Here is a 21094-nt window from a genome sequence, read left to right as displayed (position 1 = left end):
TTTCAATTCATGGTAAGCCGTTTCACATTCCTAGAGTACCATATTATTATATTATATGTTGTATAGAAGAATATATTGTGCAGGATTGTCCTCTATTTCTATACATTACAGGATCATTTTTAGTTTATACAATTTAAAAAAATATATCATTACTATTAGTAATAATAATAATAATGTTCCTAATTCATTTCTTTTTTATCACTGGGCCATGTTGTGTCATATAGTGTATTTTCAGCAGGCTTTCCCTTAATCTACACAGGGTTATTATTTCTTTTTCTGGGCTTTGTGGTTCTCTCTCATCAGAATAAGTGTTGTCAAATCAATTGTTAGCCCAATCTCACAGATGGTTAGTTTAGAAATAAGAAAAATAAACCCAATTTAGTTTATCTTTGGTAAATATAGTGTTCATATTAATTTGTGTTTGCGATGTGTTGTTTCTTTATGAATGCATTTGAATTTAGTCGAAACCCCGATCGATCGATCGTCGATGCGATTGAATCGACTAGTGATGTCTGAGGCGAACCAAAACGTCATATTTACGCGACAACAGGGTCACGCAGCTGTGTCGCTGCGGACTTCGTATTTTGAGTCCTTTACAGCACACTAGCAGCTTCTTTTTTATTTGAAAAGAAAAACAAACGAAAACAAAACAACATGTCTACCGCCATGAACTTCGGGTCGAAGAGTTTCAAACCTCGGGCTCCCGATAAAGGCGCGTTCCCTCTGGATCATTTCGGTAAGCTAGGACACCGACTGTCCTGTTTGTGTCGGCTGAATAACACCTGTCTAGGTTCCTTTTGCTTCTGTCTTCCTTCTTCCCAAAGCTCTTTGATATACATTAGCTAGTAGTCGTTTTTTTACATCTTAATCTAGAGATAACTTGCTCATATCGTACTCCATGTCGAGGAATAACGTCTAACGCCATGTGCCTTATTTCAGGAGAGTGTAAGGCCTTAAAGGAGACGTTTATGAAATGCCTGAGAGACAACAACTTCGACAACTCCCTCTGCCGCCTGCAGTCCAAAGACTACCTGGAATGCCGCATGGACAAGTGAGAAGCTCCATCCACCTCCTTACAATCCTCATGTCTGGTGACTCGATACAGTTAAACACGCTAATGTCGTTGCTGTCTTGTGTGTTTTTTCCAGTCAGCTGATGGCCAAGGAGCCTCTGACCAAACTGGGTTTCAAGGACTTGATGGATCCTCCTCCCAGCCAAGCAGACACAGACCCTAAACCCTGACCTGCTCCTCCACCACAGCCGTTTGTGGGGGAAAACAAATATGGATGGATGGTGTTGCTGTGAACCGAACGTACCGAAGCATTTTGTTGTTAATAAGATGGCAACACGACAAAAGCAGATGAAGGGCAAAGACTGAGATGAGTGAAGCTGGGAGGAATGGCTCCAGAGACTTTGAGAATGTGGACTAGCAGGAGGACTTTGTGGTTTTTATATTGGGCTCTTAGTTTGTGACAGAGAACAAACTAATTAGTCCTCCGTGTGTGTATATAAGATGTAATATATATATAATATGTGGAGATGCTATTTTGGCATGTCAATAAATATTTTGTATTTGAACTAAAGTGACTGTGTGATACAGTCAGAATGGGGACACCTGCTGGCAGATTTATTCCATGATGATCAGTTAGTTGGGATACAAGTGGTCTTATTTTAATGTCTTCATTAAAGACATAAGTGAAGTTAGAAATCCATAAAAACAAAACATTCTTTTTACGTCAGAAGCTCTTTAATTCATTTAGCTGTGAGCAAGAAAGTATCCATTCAAATGTGATACAGAGTATTTAACCAGCCCATCCTTTATAAACCACAACACAGATTTAAATCTATCGTAACATGCCACACTATGGCAGCTAAAGAAGTCCTAACTGCCATTTCACTGCAACCTTAATGATTATACAATTAAACTGTACACTGAAACAGAGTCTACAACTTTAAAAAAGACATTACTTGAACATCTGTAATCTTAAAAGTAACTAATGCTGTCAGACAAATGTAGCGGAGTAAAAAGTACGATACTTTATGAGTTTGGCTACACAGGAAATACTTGTTAGTAGGATCAACTCACTGTTGGTCTTTATCATAAGGAAAATACAGAAAAACACCAGACTTGTCCTTAAAAGCACGATACGGTAAAATGGCTTCTTATTGTAGTGAACATGTTAAAACTGCTGCAAAATCATATTTATAGTTAATATCTTGATGTGAAAAACAATGGGCATTTTTGTCACATTTACAAGTTATAAATTAAGATTAAAAAAAAATGTAATTCCATAAATGCGAGGCTTTACGTGTAGACGTCGTGATGCAACATCTTCATTGTGACTATTGAAGGTGGCAACATATCCCTCTCTGTGGAGAAAACAGGTTAATATGTGGAAAATGTGTTTCTTCCATTCATACCACAATTGATTTTCCTGCAAATGTTAAGAGTATTGCTATTGTGAGAATGTGGAGTATGGGACAAATCATAATGGTATTAAAAAAAAAAAAAATCAAGATTTGCTCATTACCTATTTTGAAACTTACGTTTTGTAACTTTTGGAGTCTCACGCTGAGCCACTTGGCTTCTGGATCCACACAGTAGTGTTTTCTGTTCACGGTGGTAAAACTGTGTAGCAGCAAAGACAAATGGGACACAGAAACAATTCAATATTTGTTTGAAAAGAATTGCTGCTGGTCACTGATACCTCCAACTTGTTCTCCGGTTTGAGTTTAATTTGACTGAAATAATTTGACTTTGACGATGTCTCCTAGTGACTGCAATATAAGTGAGTGTTAACCCTGACGAAAATATCCCGTTGTCTGTTTGGGAAGGTAACGTCGGAGGATATTTCCTCCAAAAACGTGTCCAACGAAACAGTCGACCAGCCACACCCCTTAATGCTGACACGAAATGAGGCCTGTGTTAGAATGAGTACTCTTGCTTACATGAATGCGTGTATTCTACAGTGAGAAGAAGAAGTGGTTTCTTTCTGTTCAAAGCAGGAAACAAAAGCTTCTTCAATGAAGGCCGTTGAGACGCTCGAACAGCAGGGGGGACTGATAGATCCTGGACTTCTGGGCCAAGAGCTGTAACACTGAGGACGGCCTAAAAAAAACCCACACAAACACAGAAAATAACATTGGTAGCATTATTAAGACTGCGTGAGGGAAAATATTCTGAGGAAGAACACAAATCTGGGAAGTGCATTGACGGAATGGCGGCGTGGATTCAATCTCTTCCCCTTTGACTCTTAGTCTCTGTGGTCCTCAGTTTGAGTCATGCCAAGCACAGACAAGATGAATGAGTCCAATGGCCGTGTTGTAGCTGTTAATTAAGATAAGGACTTCCATTGGATTTTGGAGTATCGCAGAAAATAAGCTCTGTGGCAGACAAAAGTGTACGATACTAGGATGCTTCGCTCAGCAAGATAATCTAACGCTACAACTACAACGCTAAAGGCTGACTAGTGTTTGGCTTGATGACGTTTAGCCTTTTGTTATCAACCGCCATGTTTAAGACACATAAAAGCTTCACAATTCATGGGTGTGGTATTTACTGACGCTTTTTTATGTTTCAGAAAGTTAAAATCTCTATAATTTGTATAAACCACAGACAATGTACTGTCAGCAAGCTAGCTTGGGATTAGCAAAATAGCTAAAGTTAAGCAGCAAGCAAGCTAGCCCGGGATTAGCTCCCCTCTGTAAACGTTGAAATATTTTCAATACACGCGTACATTTGTGTCTACTTGTGTCTTTTCATTAACTTTGTCTGCAATGACGCCGCCTCTAAAACAAATGTATCATTCTGTTTGAACACACAACTTCCTCCATGATTGAACTTTCTTGTTTTCCCTTCAGCTACATGAGGATTTCTCAGAATCAGAAAACAAAAAGCCCTTTTCTTGTTGTCTGTATATCTTATCTTATGTTGAGTGTGGAAACATTCACACTGTTCTAAAGTCCTGTGCAGGCCTGAATCCGCATCTGTGTTTTAATTTGCCTCAATATTTTGGTGGATAACAAACCAAAAATGCATTTAGCAAAGAAATCCTAACATGTGCTGAGATACATATTGCCACTCTATGAAAATAAAATGTATTATCTTAGTAGTTTTTTATATTATCCAATTTCATATGATCTCATTTAATTAGGTAAGATAAACATGACAGTTGAGAGTGATATAAGTGGAGTGATGAACCCTCTCGTTCTAATTCAATCTGTGCTGATACACATGCTATTTCACACTCCGCTTGCTATTCTCAGCTGCCATGAAAAGACTCTATTAGTAGTCACTAGTAAAGCCACACTCACCTTGTTCGGGGAGCATCAGCAACACAGTTAAATACACGAGACACACTTGGTAAAAAGGCATCCTGGGTTCCTGGTGTCCCTCTGTAGGGAGATGTAGCAGCAGTAGCAGTGGTGGTGGTGAATAATGGAGCCTGATTCAGGAAAGTCACTGAACAAACGTCTGTTGAATCATGTGTATGAGGGGGCGGAGTGCTTGTCGTAGAGGGTGTGTGTGCTCAGGGACAGCTGCAGGGATGGGTGGCCAAAACATCTGGATTGGCTGTTGGAGGGCCGACCTGCTGTTTTCCCTGAACCGGCTGATGTGTTTATCTCCTCCTGCCACAGAGCAGCAGCAGCAGCAGGCCAGGCAAAGACCAACAAAAGAGAGCCAGCACAGAGATCTCTGTACCCAAAGCCTCCAGCTGCAGGACTTGCCTTCACGCCTCCAGTTTTCATTTCTCCCACAAGCCCCTTCTTCTGTCTGTGGTTCCCAACACACTTCCCCTCTCTCCATTCCTGTTTATGCCTGCTCCCTTCCAGAATACATCCTCAGACATACCTGTGCCACAACAGCAGAAACCAAAACCCCCAAAACACAGTCCTTCTACAGAGACTTGCCTTTTGTTACTGAGTCACCGGGATGAGTTCACCACAGGAAGGTGAATGGTTCAAACTGAAGTCAGACTTTAGTTTTTTTGGTTGTGTTTTTCAGAGCTTCTGTATCACTCAGTTCTGTTTTTGGACCAGCAGTAGTAATAAAGGTAGTAGCAGAACCTGATAAAAAAAGTGAGAGAATTGTGAAAGTGATTACAATTCATCCCGAGCCTGATCGCCTGATCACAATGAGCCCCAGAGGTTGATTGACAGGCTCGTATCATCTGGAAAAAAATGCATTATGAAGAAATAAACCTGCCTTAACAGGTACATAGAATATATTAAAACTTAAATATTAGAGATGGAAACATGGTTGGACAGCTGTTTTGTAATAACAGGACACACTACAAGAGGAACACATGTCTTATATATGTAGGAAGATAGTTTTCAGTTCAGGGAGAGTCAAACAAACAAAGGACTTCCAACCTGGAGCACAGTGTTTGAGAAATCAGTGTTTGTGTCCCAAAATGTTGAGTTATTGTGACGTTATGTGTCTTTTTCTTAGTTCCTGGTGAGTATAAAGACACAAACAATCTGCACCAACAATGTTTTCTTCATAAGTTTCTCTCCGCCGTGAATTTCAAAGTAAGAGCGTGTTCTCCAGACTTCTTCTTGTCTTCTTGGGAGCCAGCTGGACGTTGGGTCCACAGCATTGGTTCACTAACAGTGATACAACTACATGTTTGAATAGACAAGAGACCAACAAGGTTGTTTTATAAATAACTAATGTACTCTAACCCATGAACACAGCAATAATAGAACAGTGAGACATTTAGGGAATCCACTTATTCTTTTTCACGCCCAGAGTTAAATTTAGACGATGTTTACACCGCAAGTTGTTACAGCACATAACTTCCTCCAAAACCTCAACTGGCTGTTTCAACGTTTAGATTTTTGCATGAATTAAAAATAATTAGACATGACACGGTAAACAGCGAGCATTAGAGGCGCTGGCAGGCCTAGTCTTGAACTTTGGACACGTGGGGATAAACACGCTTGCTGTTCTTTATGCTAAGCTACGCTAATCAGCTCCAGTTCCACAATTAACACACAGACGCGAGAGTGAGATCGATCATCGTCGCGTATCTGTCGGCAAATGGACAAAAACAGTTAGATCCGTCAGCACTATATATATATATATATAATATTGTTTTTGCCAGATCTCCTTTATTTCTGGTATGTCTGATCACGATTTGCTGATTTCTACTGCATTCGAATAGCTGGGAATGAGTAATTCTACATTCGAGGGTGGAGGAACACTGTGGCACATTGACGTTTCCCTGCAATGCTAAACACACCCATGCGCCTCCCTAAAAAGATAAAAGGTTAAACATACTGAATTGAGTAATGGTGTAATGTAGTTGAGTCACTGACAGATAAGAAGGTGGTTTTTTTACAGTCCAAAACATGAATTTTATTGTCACTCCATAAGCCAACAAAACATGATTCAAGGGAAAAACTAAACGCACAAACGTCTAAATCAGGAGGTCACAGTGTGACACAATAAAAAAATTAGGAGGAAAAAGAAGAACCGGAATCCTGATGAGCCAGAAATAACACAACTACCCTCTGACCTCATTTTACAGACAATGAAATAATGAAGCAGACACATGGTGCTAACTGGCACTCGTATAGCTGCCCTTGTAGTTGACTATGAGAGGTAATGCTGGAGAATCACTCACAAATAAACAGGAGGGTTAGAGAAGGGGCGGCTCTAAAAGCACAGTACAGATTTAAACCGACGTATGACCAGTAGCACCATTTAACATCTGTAATGTAGTAATAGTATGTTATTACACTGAGTGTGAACTTCTGGGCCGTGCCGGGTGGATTTCAGAGAACACTGATTTGCCATAAATGTCCTGCAGGATGTTTTTAAGACGGGTTCAGCGATGACAACACAGACAGTTCATAATCTGAGCACGGTAGAGGATTTCCTCCATGCTAACATGAGGTCAATATACGATGGTGGGCTGTGAATGCTGTCACCATGAAATGCTTCATGATTCACCACGTTTCACACTGAGGACACAGCAGAGGAGCAGATCCAGTGAGGGGGGAGGAGGAGGAGGAGGAGGGGTGAGTTCTCTTTTTCACTAGCGGGAGGAGTTGGAACTAGAGCGTGAGCGGTGCCGGCGGCGGCCGGGCGACCGAGACCTGCGACGAACCGGAGAGCGACGCCGTGGAGACCGAGACCTGGGAGGGAGGGGGAGAGAAGACAGGCAGAAAAGATTGTATGATCGGAAAGAACATGAAAGGAAAAAAGAACACACATTTAACTTATATTATAGCCTGAATGTCAAAACGACAAACACTAAGCGTAGCGTGTTACAGTACACAGCGGCAGTTAAGGGATAATCTGCGTCATTTGCTTCCATAACCAGGCGCTGCTGCTGCTCGTCACACGGCGCTCACCTCCTCCTCATACGAGGGGGCGTGCGTCGCCACATTGGCGGCGGCGGGGGCATCCTGCGGGGGGGTGACAGCCTGCGGGGGGGAGGGCGCACCGTGGGAGTCAGCACAGCTGTGACTGTGATCTCCTGACCGTCGATCTGGCCTGGGAAGACAAACATTATTTTGAGATATTGAGGAAAGAGCCTCATCTACATTGCGTTAACACAACCAGGCATGCTGCGCCGCTCTCCGCCTCCTCCTACCTCCGTCCATGTGTTTCAGGGCCTTCTCCGCCTCCTCGGAGGTCTCGAACTCCACGTAGGCGTAGCCTTTGGACAGGTGGGGGTGGACGCGGTTCATGGGCATGTCGATCATCTTGATCTTGCCGTACGTGGAGAAGATCTCCTGGATGTGTTCCTTCAGGGGGAAAAAAGGCACGACAGAGAGCGCTTTGAGACGGGTCACACCTCGACACAGTTACACGGACAGGATCCCACTATGAAGGGGCTGCCAGACGGTCCAGATCAAATATTTAAAAAAATTGTCCGCTGAGGTTGATAAGAATAATTACAATTATGCTTAATGTCTTATAACCAGATTAATGCTGAAAAGCCGACGTGGATCACGAGAAGACTTCAAAAAGGTCTCAAAGATTTCACCTTGATGACGTTCCTGGTCAGCCGGCCGAGGTAGACCTTGGTGGGTTTGGGTGTGGGGCTCCTGCGCCGCCGGTCCCTGTCATCCTTCTTCGCTGATTTTGACCTAGAGGGACATTTATATTTCAGCTACTACTGTAGTCATTCATGAAATCACATTAGTGTTCATGCAGATTCATGAAGTCATCAGTTATACATAAAAAATATTCCTTACTTTGAGCGGGAGCGCCGCCTGTTGTTGTGGCGCTGGCGGCTGGGGCTCGGTGAGGAGGACGAGGAGGAGGAAGAGGAGCGGGAGCTGGATGAGCCAGAGTGGCTGGAGGCCGACGAGCTGGAGCCACTGGAGGAGCCTGAGCTGGAGCCCGAGCTGCTGCTGGAGCTAGGCAAGAGCAGACTTTAGGTGAGGACGGCTGAAACAATTTATGACTTATTATAACTTCCTCTGTCCCGAAAAGTAAATAACAACGACAAAACACTCGCTTGAGCTTCTGTCAAAGTCAGAACATAAACACAGAGCAGCTGGATATTGAGAAAAAGCCACGACGAGTCAGCATATCTAGTGTTGTTCCACGAGGAGAGCCTCTGACCTGCTGCTCCCACTGGAAGCACCGCGCCGCGTGCGGTTCTTGTCTCGGCCCCGGTCTTTGTCGGCTCCTTCTTTCGGGGCTCCTGACTTGTCCTTCCCTCGCTGCTTACTCTTGTCGTCTTCCTTCCTCTTGGTTGGGGATGGCGCCCTGTTGGAGGAGAAGAAAGCAAACAAAGTCAGGAATGAATGCTTTGGCAGGACGACATTTTGACAACATGCAAAACTGTTGTGTTGTCTCTGTTGGTTTTATTAGTACGTTATCTTATCTCACATTTCAGAGCATCTCCGTGTGCAGCAGTAATACTGCAAAAACATCTGCACTTTGAAATATGAATTACATTTCAGAATGTTTACGTGTGTGCTTCCTCATACAACGTGGGTTTAATATAAAAAAATATCTCGGAAGACGTTGCATGTGAAAAGTATGGTATTTAAGTACCCGATATTAATGTCCATTGCAGCTTTAAACTGCTAAATACAATTAAAAATGTCATTACACTCGGTGCAACCCAACGTTTTAGATAATTCAGCTCAATATTTGACCGCTCATTTCACTCATGCCATGGCTCATGAATAAATCCATAAGGGGGATGAAACGTAAACGCATCACTTTGAACGTTAAATACAGTAATGGCGTAACTCATTTCTAAAATACAGCTGTGCATTTTCTTTTTGTGGTTCCTCTAAAGACAAATGCTACTTGATTACAATGAATCCACTCGGAGCTGAAAAATAACGTCACGTTTTATCGGCGATTAACGTAAGCTCACCAAACACTAGCACACGTTAGCATTAGCTAGTGAGCTAATATTGTCTTATTATATGGCGCTGCTTAACACAAATATTAAAAAACACACATATTTTACTTAGTACGACTTGTCAATATTATTGCGTTGCTATTTATTGGCCATGCATACAATTGTTTTACAAGGAAGCATCGTGAACGAGTAGCGTTTACTCACATATTTTAGCCTACCCGCCACTCGCGATAGTAATAGTCGCATAGAGATGACGTGGGAAGCTAAGACCAATCAAAACACAGTCCGTGAACACGCAGATACCGTGATAATATTGGTATTTATGCCCTCAATTCGAACTGACAGGGTAATATTTCCTATTTCGGCAAATTGTGTAGACCCTGTTATCACTATTTAACACTTTAAGGAAATAGTGAACGCGGTAAAACTGCTGTAATATTACCGTTCAAACTTTTTCTTCGGTTTGGTTTCGCAGTGTGCTTGACTGTTGCTGGTGCGGTTGGCAGGTTATTGCCTGACAGGTCATACGAGGTGTGTAAATACAAAAGCGAAACCGGCTTCTACAGGAGAACGTGAACGCTTCTAACTGCACTGCAGCAATAACGTTAGCTTATTAACAGAACAACCAAGGCGTCTTCTACATCCCGTAAATTATTAAGCAAGGACGTTATCTATTACGCTAAATTGAAGCTGTTTAGAGCTAACTGCAGTGCTTAAATGCCGTAGGGACACTGAGGAAAAGGGCACGCGCGTTTGCGTCTCCTCCGGGACAGCGAGTCTTCAGATGAACTCCTCGTGCGAGCCAGAGGAAACCCGCAAACTCTCCGTCGAGCCAGAGGAAACCCGCAAACTCTCCGTCGAGCCAGAGGAAACCCGCAAACCCTCCGGCGGTACCAGGACCCTCGCTTTGACCGTCTGCTCCGCCGCCATCGGAGGCACCTTCCAGTATGGCTACAACATCTCAATCATCAACGCTCCCACCAACTACATCCAGAGCTTCATCAACGAGACCTACGCGGAGCGCTGGGGCACCGTCCTGGAGACCCCTCAGGTGACCCTGGTGTGGACCCTCATCGTGTCGGCCTTCTCGCTGGGCGGCTGGCTCGGGGCCCTGCTGGCGGGGCCCCTGTCGGTCCGCTTCGGCAGGAAAAACTCGCTGCTTCTCAACAATTCCTTCCTGTTCGCCGGCGCCGTGCTCGTGCTGACGTCCAGGGCGGCGAGGTCGTATGAGATGATCCTCGTGGCTCGCTTCCTGGTCGGGGTGAACTCGGGGGTCAGCATGAACGTCCAGCCGATGTACTTCGGGGAGAGCGCCCCAACACACCAGCGGGGTGCCGTGGCCTTTTCCTCCGCCGTGTTCACCGCGTTCGGGATCTTCCTGGGTCAGGTCGTGGGACTCACCGGGCTCCTGGGCGCCGAGCCTCTTTGGCCCCACCTGCTGGCGAGCAACGCGTTGCCGGGGTTGATCCAGCTGGTCACCTTGCCCTGGTTCCCCGAAAGCCCCAGGTACCTTCTCATCGACCGGGGAGACAGGGAGGCGTGCGTCCGGGCCCTCGCAAGGCTTCGCGGTGGCGAGGCCCCTGCCTTGGAGATGGAGGAGATGCTGCAGGAGCAGGAGCAGCAAAAATCAAAGTCTGGATCCGCGGCCTCCGCCAAGACGCCCTGCTCTCTGATCAAGGATCCTGACCTGCGATCCCAGCTCAGAACAGTCATGGCTGCCAGCAGTGCCATGATGCTGTGCGGCAACGACTCCATCTACTTCTACGCTTACTACATCTTCCTCGCGGCAGGGATCCCTCCAGAGAAAATCCAATACATCACCATTGGCACGGGGGCGTCCGAGCTGACCGCTTCGATACTGAGTAACCTGCTGATCGAGCGGGTGGGCCGCAGGTACCTTCTCGTGGGAGGGTACGGTCTGATGTCTTTCTGGTCCGTGGTCTTCACCGTGGCGCTCATCCTCCAGAGCCGCGGGGTGGCCGGGATGGCCTACGTCAGCATGGCGTGCGTGTTCGCCTACATCCTCAGCTTCGGTTTGGGCCCCGCCGGGGTGACGGGGATCTTGCCGGCGGAGATCTTCGACCAGACGGCCCGGCCGGCGGCGTACATGATGGCCGGCTCGTGCATGTGGATCAGCCTGTTCCTGGTGGGGATGCTGTTCCCCTTCATCGTCAAGTACCTGGGGAGCTTCTGCTTCCTGCCGTTCCTGGCCGTGTGTCTGGTGTCCGCCGTGTTCCTGGGGCTCACCCTGCCGGAGACGAAGGGCAAGACGCTGGCCGAGATCACCGCGGAGTTCGACAGGAAGAACGGCGTGAAGAAGAAGAAGGAGGAGGAGAGGCCATACATGGAGGTGGATGAGCCCGTTAGGGAGCACTACCAGCTGGGTAAAGCCCAAGACCTTGACCCTGAACTGAAGAATGGGGACTGTGATCCGAATTGAAGAAGACAGTGCCTTTGTCGCCTCTCTATGCACTTTTGGTGTTAAACATATTTCCTCCATATGGTGAAATCCCAAGTGTCCTATATATGAAAGATGATCTCTGTGTAATTTTAATTCTGGTTTCTTGAGCTCAGTCGACGAGAAGCTGCTTTACAGACTGGCCCTCTGTTAATCATCACCGACGGTGTGGCCACACAGATCAGTTTATTGATGCTTTCTGTGGAGGAGGACACTGAAGCTGAATAATGACCTCAGCGAGAGTAGCATGCTGATTTTAAATGTCCTCTCAATCTCCAGGGAGTCTCCCTCTCATTCAGTATGCCTTAATTCAATCGAAGAGGAACATACCCAGATCTTAACTAAACAATACACTTCTTAACAGTAGCTCAACCATTCTTCTATTTGTTTCCCCTCACATACACACAACTTTTACGCCAGATCTCTGATTGTCATTTTCAAAGTTTACGGCACTATTTGAGAATGTGAGACTTTGTTAAAAGCGCCGCGAGGTCCAAATATCAACGAAGCGGCAGAGCAGGGGCGATCGGTTTGAAATGCGTGTATTTAAGGATTACCTGCTCGTAATTCAGCATGTCTGCAGTGGGGAGATAACTGTGCTTTTTTATTGTGTGATCTGATTATACACTCTGGCTATCCAGTCCAGTGATCCATGCTTGTTATACATTTGAATGTATCCATGTATGTTTCTGTCCTTATTCATGCATCACCTGAACTGTACGAGTTGGACTGCCACCCTATCTTTCCTATTAGTGTCTCTAACAGCATGGTCCCAATTTAACCTCTTGAAACGTTTGCTGTGTATTCATGAATGCAGCTCTGCCAAACGGTCAGTAGATGGCCCCGCTGCTCACTTTCTCCTCCTCCTCCTCCTCATCGCTCGAATGTGAAGCTGTGTAATATCATCGCCTCACAGATGTAACACCTTAACCCAAGATGACACTTTTAAACTCAACAGCTGTCAGCCCACAGCCCTTCTGTTGACCATCTGTCACAGCCTCTAGATCTCCCGTTATTTTTAAAAGTATTTCGTAAACTGAATCAAGATGCTGCCCATATTTCATATGCAAGGTGCTAAAGATTTTTTTTGTCTTTTTCTTTAAATGAATGATCCAAATGTTCCTCTCTTATTCCCTGAAGAACTCCTCCTTTCTTGCTGGACGTCAGGTATTAACCCACCGCTGTAGCACGCTGGACTCTTTTGCACTATCCCAAACGAAATGTTGTTATACCAAAGCATGTGATGTCAATCCTCCATGATAATAATAATAATAAGGATTCTGTAAAAAAAAATCTTCCTTTATTTTGTAGGAAAATATATTTTGCACATTGCGATTATTTATTCAATGGTATTTATTCAATGAAAATATACAACCATAAAGATGAAAGTGCTGACCTACACCGTCGTCTCCTTTTGTGATTCACTTATGTTGACTGATTCAGCTGCTTTCTTAATTACATATAATCACATTACTTTGCTCCTCTGCGCTTTAATCCAACGGCTCCCTCTCACTCCTATTAATGCTGTTTATTTATTGAACACTTCCCTCACAGTTCAAGAACGCCGGCTCGCTGGACTCTCTTTATCGCATCATTTCAGCATAATTGAGTAATGTCTCCACGCTGTCTGAAATTAGACGACAGGAAAATGGGATTCGTATTTAAGTGCGTGCCCCGACGTGTGTGTGTGTGTGTGTGTGTGTGTGTGTGTGTGTGTGTGTGTGTGTGTGTGTGTGTGTGTGTGTGTGTGTGTGTGTGTGTGTGTGTGTGTGTGTGTGTGTGTGTGTGTGTGTGTGTGTGAGAGAGACAGAATCGCTGTAAAAACCCTAGGAATCAGAGCTAGAAGTGTTTCTGTTACAATCAGCAGGTAACATCTGAATATTTCTTCTCTCAACTTGGCCGTCTCTCTCGTCACGCAAACTACCAGAAGTAGCGTTCCAAGGTGAAAATCAAGATTTAGAGATGAAGGCGTTGAAAGAGATTCTATACGCTGCACATCTTAGATAACGTTCAAACGCATCCACCGTCGCCGGGTAAAATTGTGAACACACATTGGCTACTGATTCTGTGTTGTTCATCACAGATGTTGTCGTGTAAGGTAAGTCGTCTAAGGACATCCAGGGTTTCACATCCTGTAAAAACAATGACTCATCTTTCTAATAGAGGCAACGTGACATGTATTACTCTCTCGCTAGGTCTGGGAGAACTCTGAGCCCAGTGGCAGGTCTCACAGTTGGACAATGATAATACTGTTATTCATGTTAGGTGAGAAGATCCATTCCCACCGTCTCCGCTGTCCGATAAATAGGAAGCTAGCCAAGCACAACGGCTAGAAACGAAGACACAGCTAGTCTGGCTCCGTCTTAACGTAAGAAGATCGGCCCAAAGCTTCACGGTAATACGATAAAAATTAAAAACGTGCAGACTCGACAATGAATTGCTGACCTATTTTCAATAAACTGTACCATTGCGTAACTTCACGTTGCTTCGGACGCCATTTGTAAATGTGCTAAACCCTTGATTGAGTTCAGTGACTGCCGACGTTTCTCAACAGGTCCAATCGAGGGGAGGACTTGTATCAGTCTCGCTCATTTACTCCCAATCTGAAGAATCATTTTCAGTGCGACCATGTGGAGCGGGCACAGTTCGTGGCACCCGCCCAAAAATAGTAGCAGTCCATTGTGTGTGTGTGGGGGGGGGGGGGTGTTACCCTCTTCACTGAGACTCCGCCACCGTCTGAGCCAAGTTTCTCTACAAAAAACAACAAAAAACTGCTTCTTTGAATCTCCCTTGCTATCCGTGAATTTAAGAGAAAACGGATCCAGAACTCAACATCCAAAGCCTCTTTAAACATTTTAAAAGTGGTCATTTAATTTGTGACATTTGACGTTTTAAATTGACATTTAAATTGCACGTAGGCCCATGGGCTCTTTAGAAATGGATGAATGCTTTTGTCAAAGTGTTGGCAACACCGTGTCACGTTTGACAGGCCGCTTGATCTGAAGTTCATCCATTTTACATGAGTTCAGTCACTTTCAGCTTCTTTAATGTATTTTCTTTTTTGTTTGTTCAAAGAGGCGCACCGTCTCTCTGCTCCCAACGTTTCTGCTCCCAAGTGGTGCTTCAGCGCCTATTGTATGTGAATGTGGGCTCGGAGAAGTGGTTGGTAAAAGGTTTTGTTCTTTTTTTTTGTGCCTCATATGCGAAGTGCGGGTTTCCTTTGGCAACCAGAAGTGGGGTGCAGAAAAACTAGAGGAGATAAGAGCCTTACCTTAAATTTGCACTTCCTGTTAGTTTCTATGAAGATAAGCGAGGGATGCTGCCGGGGACATTGAGCTGGAACATGATTACACGGGCACTGCAGAGAGACAGAAAACAATATAAGATGCCTCTCCGCCTCTTGAGTTTTGTTGCATGCGCCCACATAATAGTCTGAATAATAAAAGCTGTATAGGCCTCTGTATGTGCTTTCCTAACAAAATAGGCGGATGACGCTGCTATCGTGATGCACAGAGCGGGTCACAGTGGACGTTCCACAGAGCATCATCATCATCATCATCGCCATTGTCTTCGACGCAGGCTGGCCTGCCCCTCTGATCCGAGCAGAAAGCGTCTTTATCACTGTTTGTTGTCTTGTGTAGGGGGGAAACAGGCAAAGACGTGCACTTCTCCATCACATATATTGAACAGCTGCCGTCAGCCTTTTATTTCAAACTGGTCAGGGTTCGATCGGCGTTGTCCACCATGATGGATAACCTAAAGTTTTTGCATTTATTGCATTAGTTTGTTGTTACTTTAATTGTTCCTGGATTATCATGCATTTTGGTTTAAAGGGAAAGTCCACCATGATTTTATTTTTCCGTCAAATATATTTATTTGATTATTTGCATTCTGTCCAAGAGTGAAATAATGAGATCCAAATTGGTCTCATGGCTTCACTTTAAAGCTGCTCGAATCATTTTTTAATATATATATTAATGGCTCAAATAATCAGGTGAAATGGGTAACTCGTAGTGGCAAACACACATACAATTATCTCCCGACTCTGCAGTTCCTGTCAGCTTTCGCTTCTTTCAGCTCCTTGTTTTGGTTTTACAGCCCTCAACGTTACTGTTTCGGTTCAGTCTCATCGTGCTATTCAACTTACCAGCTGCAGCAGTTATCTGAAAAAGACTAAAAGTGAAAATGAACACGACTGTATTACCCGTCCAGCTCCAAACAGCAGACACGCAAAAGTTAGCAACTATAGCTGGTGAACATAGTGGAGTATTATTGCAACTTAACAGCCCGGTATTTTCCTCAGGAGTTGATCATACAGAGCGAAGACAGTAAATGTTGGACGTTTGTCGGGTGGACAGAAACCAAACTCCAAATAAACGCCAAAGCTGCTCCGTGTCAGCGACGATGTGTAGCTGGCACCTTTGGCTCGAACATGTCGCGGTTTTGTTTTTGGCTTGTTTCACAATGCGTACCAGGCACACTGGTAAGGTGTATGGCCGGGGCGGCTGTTTCCATCAACTTCCTGTCTTTATGCTAAGCTAGGCTAACAACCTATTGACTCCGGTCTGGACTTAACGCGCAGGCAGGAGTTTGACGTGGATCTTCTCATCTCATTCTTTAAAGAAAGCATATTTTGCAGAATGCCAAGCTACTTCTTTAATCACTAAGACAACCACCGTGAATAAATATGGCTTGTCCAAATCCAAAACGCACACTGTGAAATTCAAATAAATGTCCTTCGCTTCCAAAATCACAGCCTCAGCATGTCTGTTGTTTTCGCACTAAGTAGTTCTTTGCATTTCTGAGCTTGTTGCTTTGAATGGTAATTGTATTTTATGTTCTAGGGGGTGGGGGTTGTGTGGTGTGGCTCTGCTGCTCTTCTACCGGTCCGATCACTATCCTGCCAGGAACTCTGGGAAGTGACCTGTCAGCCAGCCGGAGGGCAGCTTCTGTTTTTAGACCCTCGTCCCTCTGTGAATGTCAAACATTGAATGTTTAAAGCAATCAATGAAATCGATCTGCACTGCAGCTGCCTGTAGGAACCATTCTGTTCTTTTGTTACTTCTTGTTTTTGTGATGTATGTTAAACGAGGCTAGCAGATCAAATCTGCTAATAAAGCAATTAACGCTAAACCAAAAATATTTGGAGGCATTATACAAAAAGTAACCAACTCCCTTTTACAATGTCATTGCCTGGGCTGTGCTTTATACATGACAAGGATTCGTGCGGATTGTTAATCAAGCAGTCCTGACAATAATGGCCTTTGGCACATTGACAAGTTCATTGACAGATGGAGACAAAGGGTCGTCTTTAGAGGTCCTGTAACGGCACCGCTCCCTGCCATGGAAGCAGTTCTTACGGTTGTCCCAGTACAATCTCTGTGAACCCATCGGCTACCGGTGTGCTCGAACCTGATTGATTAATACTCCTCAGACAACAAACGGAAACTAGAATTTTCCGATACTGAAATGTTGTCCCGTCGTCTACAGATTCTGCATTCATATGGAGATATATTTATAGAAATAAGTCCCAGTATAGCCCTGTCCGACAATCTGGGATTCCACTACTACCTGTTGAAAGTAGTGTCAATCTAAGCTGTATCTACACGATAAATGTAGTTTTATAAACTATGTTCAGGAACGGGACCACGCCCAGAACACGGCTCATTTCAGCTCAAAGTATTTAAGCTCTACTAACCCGTTCACTTCCTCTTCGGATCTGTGCTCTCACGACGTGCGCGTCCTGAGACCCAACCTCGTACTTTCACAACATGGACGCGGAAATCACACTCTCTCCTTCTGACGACGACTTGTTCGAACACGACACGCCAGAAGTCCCGGAGTCGGTACCGTCTCCTATCATCTCTCGCCGCCAGCAAACTCGGCTGAGATCTACGATCCACGTCCTCCGCGGCTCCCGACATCCGTCCTCGGGCAATTCCGAAGTCGTCGGTCCTTCTCCGTCCAACGACCCAAGGGGGAGATCCCGACTACGGCGTCCGAGGGACATCGTCCCTCCTCAACGCCGCTCTTCCACCCGCTCGCGATCCAGCCGCTCGCGATCCAGCCGCTCGCTCAACGGCCAAATCCAGAGCGACCCTTCTCCTAGCCTACGCTCCGACGGGCCCCATCCATCCCGCATTTCCGAGTGGACAGTCGCTCGTCTGAAGCACTCACTCACCCAGCTCAACATCCATTTCCGCCAGTCCGACAGAAAAGCTATACTTTTCAAACTGCTCACGGACGCTCAGCACCACACCTCCCTCGATCGCCGAGCCACCAGAGCACTTCCGGGTTCCCAGCGCAGCGTCAGGCGCTACGTCACTGACGTCACGACGCACAACGCGGCCAGACAGGCCCAGCTAGCCACACCAGCCCATCCAGAGGGCCAGGTCGTATCGCACCCCCCCCACACGCTACTTGCATCAGGGATACCTCTCCCCGCAGTCTCTCTTCCCCTTTCGGCACTCCCAACCCATGCACATGCATCCCTTCATCCCAGTGTCTTTTCCTCTTCCCTCGCTCCTGCCTTTCCTTCTAACCCAACACAGGTTACCGTAGCCGCACAGAATGCTCAGGGAGTGGCAGGATTCTACGGCGGAGCCAACAGCCAAAACCCTGTGTTTCCTCCTGTCTCTGCTTTCCCCCCTTTTTTCCCCCACCCCCCTCCCCCTTCCCATAACCCATATGTAACTAACCATGCCTCTTCCAATGCACCCTTTCCCCCCACAGGTCCAACAGCAACCAACCCCAGCTTTTTTCCGACTCACCTTCCTCCACCCACCAGTTTTACCTTAGCCACAGCACTACCCCCACCACGGCCTTCAGCATCCGCCCGACCTTCCCCTGTGACACACATGCTCAGGCAACAGATTCTAGCAGGTAACTACATCGACCTCACTCAACTCATTCATCCATTCGCCTGCAATCCCCGTATCCAGAGGGAATTAATCACCGCTTTCGGACCCATCGAGCTCAAACAGCCACTCCCAACCCGATCCAAGGAACTTACCACGACTGAATTCGCCTACTCTTTTTCCTTGTACCGTGACGTCATCTGCTCAGCTTTCCCCGACCGCAGGGCCGAGTTGGACGACTACTTGGCGCTCATACTGGACCTAGCCTTGCGGTTCGGCGGTAACGGGTTCTACACCTACCACTTCTATTCGCTTCCGAAGCCGCCGGTCGCGTCCAGCAGTTCAACCAGGGAACATACTGGGGAACACTCGACCCGGAACTATACTGCCGAGTGTTTGCAGCTCGCGCCTCCCTCAATTGCGAGCACTGCGGCGCACTCTCCCATCCGGCCACCACATGCACCCTTTCAGCTCCCCTGCCCTCCACTTCAGCTTCCCGTAAACGAAGCCCCCCCGTCCACCGCAGTCTGCCTCCATTACTTCCCCCACCATCCATCACCCCGAAACCAGCAATTAACCAGCCAACCTCCTCCGGCTGTCCCCCCAGAGGTACGGACAAAAGAGGCAGACCAATCCTCTACCAGGGTGGGAGGATGGTCTGTAACAACTTCAACGACCTAGGATGCCAATCCTCCAGCTGCCGATTTCTCCACACCTGCTCCTTCTGCGGGGGGGCCCACGCAAGACCAACTTGTCCCCATCAACCAACAAAGCACAGCAAGTGTAAGTACCTCAGCACACCTATTAACACCCAGACCACCAGTTCACAAGCTTCCTCATCCAGGGTCTCACACACGGTTTCCACCCAGGCATGCAGGTGAAGCCAGAATCTTCTTTCATTTGTACAAACTTGCAATCGGCCATCTCCGAACCTGACACAGTCGACAAGCTCCTGGCTCAGGAAGTCAAAGACACATTTATGATAGGCCCACTCACTAGCCCACCTTTCCCGATTTTTAGAATCAGTCCAATCGGCATCGCGACTAGAAAATATTCAGGCAAAAAGAGACTTATTATAGACCTCTCATCCCCCCACGGCTCCACGGTTCCAAGCATCAACAGCTTAATTCCCAGCCCGGACTACGCCATGCAGTACACCACTATCGACCACGCTGCATCCCTCATTCGCCTTGCAGGTCCAGGAGCCTGGTTGTCCAAAGCAGACATTACCAGCGCCTTTAAAGTGCTTCCCATCCATCCAGATTACTGGCCTTTTTTCGGCGTCCTCTGGAGGGGGGCTTATTACTTTTCGGTGCTACCTCTACCCCTACCCTACATCCCTTCATCCCTTTACCCCTACCCCGCATCCCTTCATCCCTGCAACCCTCTACCTCTTCCACTTCCTCATCCAACAATCATTCCGTTATGCAATAAACCTCTCGAAACTCATACAGTTATGTGCGTGGTCCTTGTTAGTGAATGTTGGATGAGGTTTCTCGGAAGATAATGGATTTTATATCCCCCTGGCAGAGTGAGTATGTTTGATTTAAATGTCAGTTAGTTTAATCATGTAAGAGGCTGAACTGCCAAGAGATTTAGAGTGTTTATAAAACTGCCCAAAGCCATGTCTGAGGTGTCTAGATGAAGGATGCTAGTGGACTCCTGACAGCCAATGAAAAGGCAAGTATTTCCAATGGCCATAATATGGACATACATATGTTTTAAGGGTCAATTGAAAACTACTTGGCTCCTTCTAGTGGCAACATGTCTTTTAAATGAACATTTTAGGATAAAAATCAGTGCTGAAGTAATTCAGGGGACATGATTGATGCTGTGCAATCATGAAGAGGGCAGGTGTATGGATGCAGCTTCCTAGGGCAGCTCCCCCTGTGGGTTCCTCTGGGTACCACGACAGGGTGATGGAGAAAAATCACCTCATCTCACTCTCTCTCTCTCTCATCGCCGCTCACTGGAAGAGAATGCCTTTAGCGGTCAATGAGAGCCGTTGCGAACATAATGAGGCTCCTGGCAAGCACTCTAACAGCAGATTTCTATACAATTTGGCCGTAGCTGTCATCGGCGCAATGTAATGGAGAGTCGGCTCCGTCTGTACAGAGTGAGAAAGGTGTTTGCTGGTGGACCCAAATGTGTTCGTCTCTGCTTTGGAATTGCAAACGCAGAGCGGTGATATTACAGCCCTGAATCATGGCAGGTCGTGACCAGGTACACAAATTTTTTTTTTTGTTGTCACCCAGGATGAAAACAATACCAATGGAAAGTCTGTTAGGATCCTTTTTTCATGGTGGACACACAAATTAAATGCATCCATGTGACCATGCAACAGTCAGATCATGTGACGTAGTATCAAATATCAATAAAGATCATTTGTATATCGGGCTGGAGGAGAGGTGGATGGGTCCAACAAATAGGACCTCCAA

General features: G+C 46.0%; 3 protein-coding genes and 1 long non-coding RNA gene across 5 annotated transcripts; 2 read left to right on the top strand and 2 right to left on the bottom strand.

The window, feature by feature from the left end:
- Positions 1 to 550: 550 nt before the first annotated feature.
- Positions 551 to 2520, top strand: cox19 (cytochrome c oxidase assembly factor COX19). The gene is made up of 3 exons (XM_079183128.1): positions 551 to 736; positions 940 to 1051; positions 1149 to 2520. The coding sequence occupies exons 1-3, from the start codon at positions 655 to 657 to the stop codon at positions 1240 to 1242; spliced, it is 288 nt and encodes a 95-aa protein (XP_079039254.1). The 5' UTR covers positions 551 to 654; the 3' UTR covers positions 1243 to 2520.
- Positions 2235 to 4429, bottom strand: LOC306713446. The gene is made up of 4 exons (XR_013767588.1): positions 4315 to 4429; positions 2950 to 3109; positions 2548 to 2629; positions 2235 to 2370 (listed from the first exon to the last, which is right to left on the bottom strand). It is a non-coding gene; the product is annotated as an uncharacterized lncRNA (long non-coding RNA).
- Positions 4430 to 6351: 1922 nt separating this feature from the next.
- On the bottom strand, positions 6352 to 9580 carry LOC306713555 (RNA-binding protein with serine-rich domain 1-like). 2 transcript variants are annotated; one of them, XM_079183293.1, is made up of 7 exons: positions 9546 to 9580; positions 8585 to 8731; positions 8212 to 8376; positions 8001 to 8103; positions 7605 to 7758; positions 7363 to 7504; positions 6352 to 7143 (listed from the first exon to the last, which is right to left on the bottom strand). In XM_079183293.1, coding segments are annotated over exons 1-7 (813 nt in total). In that variant the 5' UTR covers positions 9548 to 9580; the 3' UTR covers positions 6352 to 7043. The 2 variants fall into 2 exon arrangements, with proteins under 2 accessions (XP_079039419.1, XP_079039420.1); XM_079183294.1 differs by having other exon boundaries at positions 8212 to 8370.
- Positions 9581 to 10125: 545 nt separating this feature from the next.
- On the top strand, positions 10126 to 13066 carry LOC306713219 (solute carrier family 2, facilitated glucose transporter member 11-like; the record flags this gene model as incomplete). Its single annotated transcript, XM_079182867.1, has 1 exon — positions 10126 to 13066. One exon carries the CDS (start codon positions 10126 to 10128, stop codon positions 11779 to 11781), a length of 1656 nt encoding a protein of 551 aa, XP_079038993.1. The 3' UTR covers positions 11782 to 13066.
- Positions 13067 to 21094: the final 8028 nt, after the last annotated feature.

This window comes from Pholis gunnellus (assembly GCF_910591455.1).
Source record: "Pholis gunnellus genome assembly, chromosome: 21".
Lineage (NCBI taxonomy): Eukaryota > Metazoa > Chordata > Actinopteri > Perciformes > Pholidae > Pholis > Pholis gunnellus.
This window is presented reverse-complemented; position numbering and strand designations above follow the sequence as displayed.